Source organism: Hippocampus zosterae, chromosome 3 (genome assembly GCF_025434085.1).
Source record: "Hippocampus zosterae strain Florida chromosome 3, ASM2543408v3, whole genome shotgun sequence".
Classification (NCBI taxonomy): domain Eukaryota; kingdom Metazoa; phylum Chordata; class Actinopteri; order Syngnathiformes; family Syngnathidae; genus Hippocampus; species Hippocampus zosterae.
The window spans coordinates 19,395,333-19,405,697 of NC_067453.1; the positions used below are offsets into that span (position 1 = coordinate 19,395,333).

Sequence of the window (10,365 nt, forward strand, 5' to 3'; positions counted from 1 at the left end):
CGGTTCGACTGCATCATGTCAGATCAACAAACAATTAAATGAAAGCAAAGTCCATCAAGATTAAAAAAAAACAAACCTAGTGAAAAAAATAGTCACTTCAACTCGTAATTTGAATGGTCAATGCAAACAGTGAAGAAGAGGCTCTCATTATCAGCTGGGGAGGGGCGGGGGGTTGTCAGTTACAGTGGCAACACAATATGGCTGCCCTCTGGCTTCAGCACCGAGAAGGGGGAAAATGCATTGAAAAATAAATAATTGAGGGGCTGCAATGCATAGCATCAATGGCCCCCTAAGCTGGAAATGTGCTTTACAACAACAAAGCCGTGGCTTTTTTATGACCAGGGCTATGGCTACCCCACCCAACAGCTTTACATTGGTTATTTTTTTTTGTCATTCCGGGGGGAAAAATGCATAGTTTAGTTTTGGAGTTATTTCCACACTTTGCCAAGTTTGCTTTCGGTGTTGACTGCTACTTATTGGTCATTTTTGCCTGGACCCTCAGGGGTTCTGTAAGTTTATAAAACTGACATTATTTTGTGTTAGTTTCTCATGTGTCTGCCAATTTATCCAAACGGTTGTTGAATATAACAGACAGTAAAAAACTACTTTTACTAGAGCATTAGACAAGTATTTGTACTTCTTGAGTAAAGTGTAGTACTTTTCCCACCTCTGGCTTACTGTAATGCGTAAAACAAATTTCTATGTAAGCGTGCTTTTAATTAGTGTGCGGACAGTACTTCCTATTCTGGAAAGCAGGTGATACCCTTGGTCAAGAGCACGTGACAAGGCACAGCCAATAGGAAGAAGTTCTCATGTCTCTCCAGGTGCAGGTCTCCGACGGCTGCGCAGTTGACTACGTACAGGTTTACTGCAATAACCACATTGTAACAAACAAACGGCTAGAATCGAAATACATTGCTTTTTGTAAAAGTTACGGGAAGGGGACGACATGGGCTCCTTTCTTGTCGCCTTTATTTTGGTGACCTCGTCTTCGTTGATCAACTCTGTCGTCTCGCTCGGTAAGGATGCCATAAATCACAAATTTTGTTTGCCGAAGTTGAAGTGGAGGGAAATTTACGCGAATAGTTCCATGCAGTGTATTATTTATGTCTACGTTCACCATTAAAAATCATGTGTGCTGTTTGTGCGGTCATGTACGCGGGGTCAAGCTAGCTGTCTCGCAGTCACATGTTGTTGCCTGGCAACAGGTGGACCAGATACGGACTTTGGACGCGGTTGACTGACATTTAGTGTGTGGATTGCCTTACCGAAAGCACAAAAAGACCAACACAAAACAACATCTATGAGAAATCAGACAGGGCCAGTCGTGCCGGTTATTTGGAGCTTTTGGTCTGCATCACGAGATGAAATTGCGCATGCGCAACATAGCCAGTCCAACTGGTCCGCAATCAGTGACACTGTCACGCATGAATGTCACAACTGAAAAGATTTTAAATTTCTCCACGGCTAATTAAGTAAATAAAACTAGAGCTGAATTATTTTAAAAATAATCAAATTAAGACACCCCCTGCCCCATTATTGTGATTTAATATGCAATTTAGGTTTCATTGTAAACATTTTTATTCCGGTTTGATGACAGCTGTACTGTACTGCCTATTTATTACCTGTACATTATTTCATTTGCCGGTTGTTTATCTGTTTATTTTTATGATATATTTTCTTCATTTTTTTTAAAAATCTCATAATACCAACTGGAACCCTTTTAAAACTTGTACACAATACTGTAAATACTCAGCTTTAAAGACAACGAAAACTATTAAAAACTAAACTAATACGAATCACTTTAGAGAAAAATACTAACAAACTCGCTCTAATAACTAATTAAAGCTAACTGAATTAAATAAAAAAAAGTAAAAATGAATTAATAATGAAACAACCTAAGCTATAACCATGCTGTGTCTGCCTGAAGGAAAGACAGTGTGTAACTCTCCTGTGTTTGCAAATCAACATGAAGCTTGTGTTGATGAGGAACATTTTGAAGAAGACGTACTCTATGCGGGGCAGCAGGATCCGCCATACCGGCTCAACTGCTCCTTGGGGTCAATTCCTCACGTCCAGGGTGACCCCCGGCCTCAGCTCACTTGGCTGAAAGACTGTCAGCTGTTTGGTGCCCAGCAGGGGAATTACTACCTTGAGTTTGCAAACATCTCTGTTGACGCTGGAGGGAACTACACTTGTTTGCAGCCCGGCAACAACACTGCTTCATTCACTGTGCGCCTCGTAGTTAAAGGTAAGTGTTCTTCATGTTCCTCATCTGTAATTAGTGCTTAAAATGTAATTGCACATGCAGATTAATGTATTGCTTGTGTTTGAAACAACAAAAAAATACATGTGGAGAGGACCTCGACAAAGTCATCATATATGAAATCTCAAATGCAATATTGAGGAATTTAATGAGTTGATTTGTCAAAATCCTTCAGCCCTACATGTGGTGTAGTGCAAGAATTTATGTGTAAGATTTACTCTGTGTGTCTCTCTACAGCATCCAAGTGCTCCATGGGTCCAGAGTTCTCATCGAATGAAGTTCTGAGCACCACCTGGGGGAAGTTGGGATCCATCGTCTATCTGAATTGCACCGTCCTGCTTTCCTGGGACCCGACTGACAAGCGATGCGACGCCTCGCTGCGGTGGACAAAAGACGGCCGTGCCCTGAGCAATGGCTCGCTGCTTTTGCAAAACACGTCTTCATGGTGATTGGAGGCAACTCTCAGGCAGTTTGTGAGACCAAGGAGAACATGACGGGGTTTTGGGGTTTTTTTTTCTTCTTGCTAGGTTTCAAGCTGGAGATCAGCTGGTGGTGAGCAGTGTGCTGGCAGTCCATCTTCACGAGTTGGAAGACTTTGGACTGTATAGCTGCACAGTGAGGAACTCTTCGTCCGACTTCAACCTGCAGAAATCAAGTAAAAACGACATCATAATCCAGAGGTTTTGTATGTTAGTCCCTCCATGTATCACTTGCTTCAAGTCTCAACTGACCGCTTTCATCAATTGCAGGCATTTTATGACTTTTATGACTACCTTTTGCGACCACTTCTTTACAATTCACAACAAATTACTTTAACCTTTATTGCTAATGAATCCAAAGCTTTCTAGAAGTGCACCGATTTTAGTCTCATGGTCATCATTTATATTCAACTATTTAGCACTTTGAGGGACAGCGATTACTAAAGTGAACAGTTTATCATGTTAGCAGATTACATGGTGCATGAAAGGGTTCATGTCTGGGGTGGTTTATTTTTTTATTTTTATTTTTTTTATTAACCGTCAAGACAGCCCAAGCCACACTGCTGCCGTCACCGCAGCCTTTGTCGTCCTCCTCCTGCTGGCTGTAGCCGCTGTCATCTACTCCAAGTGCCACCTGAACATCAAACTGTGGTATCGCGACTCGTACGGAGACTACGAGATGGGCGGTGAGTGCGGAGAGTTGCTCGCACGTGAGGACGTTGACACCAAGCCGCTTGCGTTGTGTTTTGCTCAGACGGAAAGTTGTACGACGCCTACATCTCCTACGTGAACAATGACTACGACAGGAAGTTTGTCAACTTTATTCTCAAACCTCACCTGGAGAATAAACATGTATACAAAGTGCATCTCAATGACAACAACATCATGCCTGGTTCGGGTAAGACTAAATTTAAACTCCACATGGCATCATTTCATGAAAAAGGGCGATTTTTGTGCTGTTGAATTACCGTGCTGCTGTGAAAAATGATTTGCCCACTCCTCAAATGTTTGTTGTTGTTGTTTTTTTGGTATAGATTCTCCATTTTGATGTTTAAAATCAGCAAACTAGTGAAAATATCTGACAAAAATAAGCCAAGTAAACATAAAATGTGGATTTAATTGAAATTATTAAGAGGTAAACGATATTCAAAGCTACCTGGTCCTTTGTGAAAAGTACTTGACCACATCAATGGAATGTATGTGACAAAATGAAAGCTCGCCAAAAGATATCGAAAAGCTACAATAAAATGCAATAGCCCCCCAAAAAATCAAGAGGAGATGGCAAATAAATTGACATCTATCCATCTGGAAAGGTTCACAGCGCCATTCCTAAAGCTTTTGGACTCTAGTGAACCACAGTGAGAGACATCCACAAATGAAGAAACATGCCCCACTCCCCGCCCCCCCAAACAAACAAAAACAAAAACAAAACATCTGAATGATTTCCAACATCTTTGGGAGGATATTTTATGGCCTGCCTAGTTAGAAGTTGTCGTACCAACAGTCAAACACGGTGGTGGCAGTGGGATGGTCTTTGCTAATTGTGCGGATACATTGCTAATTCAGGACCTGGTTGACTTGCTGCAATGAATGTTTGTGACCTCAAGCTTAAGCAAAATTGTGTTTTTCAGCAGGACAACAATCCAAAACACACCAGCATGTTAACTTCTGGATGGCATAAAAATAAAAACAAAAGGCTTTCAGGAGTGGTCTCATCAAAGTACAGGCTTGAATCCAGTTGAAATGACCTTAAAAAGGGTGTTCATACCTGAAAAGCCACCGGTGTTGCTGAATTAAATCAAGAATGAAGTCAAATATCTCCACAGGGATATGAAAGACTCATTGCCAGTTCCTCAGAATAAGAAATAAGCAAAAACAAAATGTATTCACATGAGAGCACATTGCCCATGGACAAAGACTGACGAACTTGTGCCTTTCCCTTGCACATCACCGCAACTGCGTTTCAAGAACCTTCGGCGGAGCTTTTGATGAACATAAGTCGCTCCCGACGTCTCATCGTGTTGCTGTCTCTTGCGTACCTGGAGCAGGACTGGTGCACCGGCAACTTCAGGTCAGACATGCTGACAAGAGCAAACCTGTCATGTATCATGCATGACATCATCAATGTGTTTGTGCGCCTGTTTTTGTCAGACAGGGCCTGCTGCACCTGTTGGAGCTGTGCCGGCAGCCCATCGTCATCATGTTAGAAGGGCAGCTCAAGCGCATGAGCCCTGAAATCAGGCAGCAGCTTGGTGAGCACCAACACTCTCTCACCCTACTCACATGGAGGCACAACTCTGTGGTAAGAATACACAAACCAAGCGGTTCCATCGTGACACGGTGAAAAACCAAACTTTCGCAACGTGCGGCTTGAACAATTAACTCATTCAATCCCAGCATTTTACTGGATTTTGACTGATCTTGCAAGGCCCACAAAATATTTGGTTCTAATGCTATATAAACATGCAGCCTACTAAAATAAAGTTTGGACTCTCTTCTTTCAGCAGAAAAAAAATGTATCCATCTTTTTCCATTCTTCAGCAATCAGCGTTACAAAATAACTAAGTTTCTTGGAAATGGCGATTCCTGGGCAAAAAACGGAGAAAAAGAGCTTTTTGTAAAAGCATGCATTGCATGTCGTTTTTTTACATGATTTACAATGCAAACGGCTTATTCTCATACACAGATTGCATCAGACCCTCCTCCTCTCTATGACGCAAAAAAAAAAGATGTACAAGTACGTCCTTGGTAGGTGGGGCCTAATTTTAAAAAGACATACAAGTACCGGTACGTCTTGTGGAATGAAAGAGTTCATTAAAAGTCCACTTTGCAAATGTAGCGGAATGCAGTTTGCAAAATGTAAAGGCTGCAATTTGAGTGGGGTGGTGGGGGCCTTCATTTTGGTTTTTCGGTAGGCCTTATTTTATATCAAGTCGATATGTTTGTACGATAATGTGAAAAATAATCACATTGAATCGCAATGTTGAGGGGAAAAAAAATCGCCATTAGATTATTTTTCAAAAGCGTTCTTGGAGAGTGGAACTTCCATCGGCAAAGTGTCAGATGCCTTTTCTTCTCTTGTTCAAATCACACTCTTTATATTCCGCCTACACCCCCTTGATGGAATCCAAGTCAGATGAGTGTGTACCCAGTGGCCGCGGCAAACCGAGCCAAAGCGTACCGCTTCGTAGCGCCTCTGTCATCCTGTCCACAGACTCCCTCCTCTGCGTTTTGGAAGGAGCTGGCCCTAGCCATGCCTCGCAGGGTTGTCTTCCACAGCCAGGCGAAGGGAGACCCCCAGACTGTCCTCCAGGATGACAAAGACCCCATGCTGACCCTTGACCCCGACTATCTGGACTGCCGCTCTGACACAGACCCTGATGGAGACCTCGGTAAGAGTCTTCAAATTATATAAGATGGGGGGGGGGGGGGGGGGGGGGGATGGAAGCATTTTTAATATTTTGTGTTACTGGTTAAGAGCACAGTTAGTATCTTCACACCTTTTTGCTCAGTGGCCAGTGAGCAGAATAATTAACATTGTCAGGACGTGAATGTGACATGTAAATGTAGTTTCATTGTCTTGTAGGCGTGCGGCTCCCCGTGTACAAAGCCATGACCTCCAAGGCCCCGATCCTTCCCGTTGTATGCAGCAGTGAGCGAGAACCAAAAAAAACAGACATAGATGTGTCAGACCTGGGAGCACGCAATTACGGAACACGCTCCGATTTTTACTGCCTTGTCACAAAAGAGGACATCTGAACACATACAGTACACTTACCTCTGATTAACCTAATTATCAAGAGTTAAGGTCTACTTTTACAATGTTGTGTTTTTTGTGCGTCGGTTAAATCTGAATGTGCCTCATGTTGCTTTAAATTTGGTGTTTCAAAAGCACCCAGTCAGCAAAATTGGTCTGGCCCAGCTCTGGGGCAGACATGGCAGTACACTCGGCCCACATACCTCAATGAATGACGGTCCTGCAGTGGCCCACGTCTGGCATCCATGATGTGGGCCGCATTCGGCCCAGATCTGAGCCGCATTGTAAAACCATATCTGGCCCTACACCGGCCCGACGCTGGGCCAGAACAGGTTCCTGATATCAGTCTGAATTCAACCTCAACTAAGCCACATCTTTCATGAGCCATATTTGACCCACATTAAAAAAAGTCTGAAAAATGACTGTTATAAAAATGTTTATTGTCATAATTTGTGAGCCTCACAAATAACTCCACATATACTGGAAAAAAATGCACTTTTCTTTATTTAACAGTGAACACAAAGTCCAAATTGGGATGCAGCTTACTCTTGAACGGTATTTTTCTGTCCATCAAATTGTTGCGCTCTCATGCTCTCCTTCCTGTCACCGCCCCGATCAGGAGCCAGACGCAGCCATCTTTTGATTGTGAGGTCAATTTCCTGGTCTGAGGCCCAAGATGTTAGGCTGTTAGGTCTCACAGCGGCTGTAAGAACTGTAAGAAAACAAGAATGGACAGTGTGTTAAGAAAAAAAACATTTGTACATGTCATGAACAATGAATGGTCAGTAAAAATAACCCCTGAAATTCCTTATAATAATAATAATAATACATTTCATTTATAAGCATCTTTCAAGACACTCTAGGACACTTTACAACCAAAACTAAACTAGGTGTGACGCTGTGGGGTGGAATATTTGCCACCAAAAACTAAACTTGAATAACTTTTAAATAGTTTATACTGAATTTGAATTACCGGTACGTGAATTGAAGGTCAGTGGCTCAGATAATGGATGGATTTGTATTTTACTCTGAATCTTATTGAATAACTGAATCTGAATTGTACAATCTGAATTTGAAACGATAGACTTTTTTTTCTTTGAAACTGGATTTCATCCTCACTGAAAATTAAATTCTGTTTATTTTCATATTCAGTCTTACAAATACAAAACAACGTTTTTTTCAACGTCAGATTTTGTTTTTGAATTGAGGTACTAAGTTTCAAATTAACTTTATGGTCAAGTATGAAGTATCCGGTTTGTATTGCACCAAAACGGAATCAGAATTAATTTCATTGTATTTCAGTGCAGAAAGGGTTATTTTTGGCAGCACCTCTCACTGTTCAATCACCTACATTTTCACAAGTGATGTGTCGGTCGCGAACGAGCCGGTACAAAGAGCCTTTTTGAAGTGAACGATGAGCCGTTTTTAGCCGAAAAAAACCCGACCATGTGTAAAGGCGTTTTTCGACGAAAAAAACGACCATTTATAGTAAGGCATTTTAACTGGAAAAAAATGACCATGTATAGTAAGGCATGGTCGTTTTTTTCCGGCTAAAAATGCCTTCCTATACATGGTCATTTTTTTCCAGTTAAAATGCCTTACTATAAATGGTCGTTTTTTTTTGGCTAAAAACACCTTACTATATATACATGGTCGTTTTTTTCGGCTAAAAACGGCTTACTATACATGGTCCTTTTTTTCGGCTAAAAACGCCGTACTACACACGGTTGGGTTTTTTTCGGCTAAAAACGCCTTCCAGTACATGGTCGTTTTTTTCGGGTTAAAATGCCTCACGATACATGGTCGTTTTTTCGGCTAAAAACGCCTGACGATACATGGTCGGTTTTTTTCGGCTAAAAACGCCTGACAATATCCATCCATCCATCCATCCATCCATCCATCATCTACCGCTTATCCGGGGCCGGGTCGCGGGGGCAACAGCTTTAGCAGGGAAGCCCAGACTTCCCTCTCCCTAGCTACTTCTTCCAGCTCTCCCCGGGGGATCCCGAGTCGTTCCCAGGCAAGCTGGGTGACATAGTCTCTCCAGCGTGTCCTGGGTCTTCCTCGGGTTCTCATCCCGGTGGGACATGACCGGAATACCTCACCGGGTAGGCGCTCAGGAGGCATCCGAATCAGATGCCCAAGCCACCTCATCTGGCTCCTCTCGATGTGGAGGAGAAGCGGCTCGACTCTGAGCCCCTCCCGGATGACTGAGCTTCTCACCTTATCTCTAAGGGAGAGCCCGGACACCCTGCGGAGAAAACTCATTTCAGCCGCTTGTATCCGGGATCTCGTTCTTTCGGTCACGACCCATAGCTCGTGACCATAGATGAGGGTTGGGACGTAGATCGACCGGTAAATTGAGAGCTTCGCCCTTCGGCTAAAAACGCCTGACAATACATGGTCGTTTTTTTTCGGCTAAAAACGCCTTACTATTCAAGGTCGTTTTTTTTTTCGGCTAAAAACGCCTTCCTATACATGGTCGTTTTTTTCGAGTTAAAATGCCTTACTATCTATCCATGGTCGTTTTTTTGTCTAAAAACGGATTACTAGACATGGTCATTTTTTTTCGGCTAAAAACGCCTTACTGCACGTGGTCGTTTTTTTCGGCTAAAAACACCTTACTATACATGGTCGTTTTTTTTGTCTAAAAACGCCTTACTATACATGGTCATTTTTTTCGGATGAAAACGCCTTTCTATACGTGGTCGGTTTTTTTCAGCTAAAAACACCTTACTAGACATGGTCGTTTTTTTCGTCGAAAAACGCCTTATTATACATGGTCAGTTTTTGCAGCTAAAAACGCCTTACTTGTACATGGTCTTTTTTCTGATACTGCATTTGAGGGTGGCTCACTAATGGCTGGCCATATACGGGCCGGAGTTGTAAATTGATTTCTGGCCCAAATACTTCACTCCACAACTGGCCCTCATCTGGTTTGCCAGAGTCAAGCCAGTGCCTCCTTTGCCACTCCTGGGCCGTGTTCGGCCCACATGCATTATGCCAGTGCCGACTCAAGGCCAGCTGTGCCAGCTTCATGCCGAATCCGGGCCAGATGCCTTTGCTCACTGGGCAGTGTTTGTATATTTTGTATTTTGACATGTTGTATGGGTGGCCCAGTGGGCGACTGGTTTGCATGTCGGCCTCACAGTGCAGGGTTCGGTTTTAGCTCCGGATTTCCTGTGTGGAGTTTGCAAGTTCTTCCCCTGCCTGTGTGGGTTTTCCCCTGGTACTTCAGTTTCGTCCCACATTACAAAAACATGCATGGCAGGTTAATAGAACAAAATTTCCCGAGGTGTGATTGTAAGCGCAGATGCTTGTTCGTCATTGCGTGCCTTGTGATTGGCAGGCAAACCAGTTCAGGGTGTCCCCTGCCTACTGCTCAAAGACAGCTGGGATAGGCTTCAGCACGCCTGCGACCCTCGTGAGGATAAGCAGCTTAGAAAATGGATGGATGAATGCACATATTGTCTTGAGAATACAATTTTCATTTACAGTACTTGCCATGGTTGAAGATGTTACTTTGTGCCCAGCAGAGGGCAGACTCTTAACAGATAAGAAAAACATTGACAGCTGTCAGCAAAAGTGCAAAGTACAAAAGCCTGACTAATAAGGCTCAGCTCTAGTTTGGGATATAAACACAACCTTTGATCCCATGGGACTCAAAGTGATCGCACGGCTAGAAAATAGGTGGCTATTTGCCTTCTGGTGCTCTTAGGGAGTCATTTTGAGCAACGGTGAAGTAGGAGCCCTCAAGGAGGGTGCAGCAGGGAAGGGCTGGAATTGTTCATGTCTCAGCAAGAGAAAATATGTAAACAGGGAGTGGCCGACGTGTTGGATTGTTAGAGCCACAACTACACATG

At 43.1% G+C, this 10,365-nt stretch overlaps 1 protein-coding gene across 2 annotated transcripts; it reads left to right on the top strand.

Annotated features, from left to right (window-relative positions):
- The first annotated feature begins 796 nt into the window (after positions 1–796).
- On the top strand, positions 797–7,901 carry sigirr (single immunoglobulin and toll-interleukin 1 receptor (TIR) domain). Of its 2 annotated transcripts, none has more exons than XR_007961778.1 (10): positions 797–1,019; positions 1,976–2,251; positions 2,504–2,711; positions 2,794–2,921; positions 3,291–3,431; positions 3,500–3,643; positions 4,714–4,816; positions 4,897–4,997; positions 5,960–6,137; positions 6,332–6,558. XR_007961778.1 is itself a non-coding variant. In XM_052061177.1 (10 exons), the coding sequence occupies exons 1-10, from the start codon at positions 950–952 to the stop codon at positions 6,502–6,504; spliced, it is 1,572 nt and encodes a 523-aa protein (XP_051917137.1). In that variant the 5' UTR covers positions 797–949; the 3' UTR covers positions 6,505–7,901. The 2 variants fall into 2 exon arrangements, 1 of the variants encoding a protein (XP_051917137.1); XM_052061177.1 differs by having other exon boundaries at positions 4,897–5,047; positions 6,332–7,901.
- Positions 7,902–10,365: the final 2,464 nt, after the last annotated feature.

Coding starts and splice junctions, on each gene's coding strand:
- sigirr (XM_052061177.1), top strand. CDS start 950: ATGGGCTCCTTTCTTGTCGCCTTTATTTTGGTGACCTCGTCTTCGTTG. Junction 4,817..4,896: donor TGGTGCACCGGCAACTTCAG/GTCAGACATGCT, acceptor TGTTTTTGTCAG/ACAGGGCCTGCTGCACCTGT. Junction 5,048..5,959: donor CATGGAGGCACAACTCTGTG/GTAAGAATACAC, acceptor TCCTGTCCACAG/ACTCCCTCCTCTGCGTTTTG.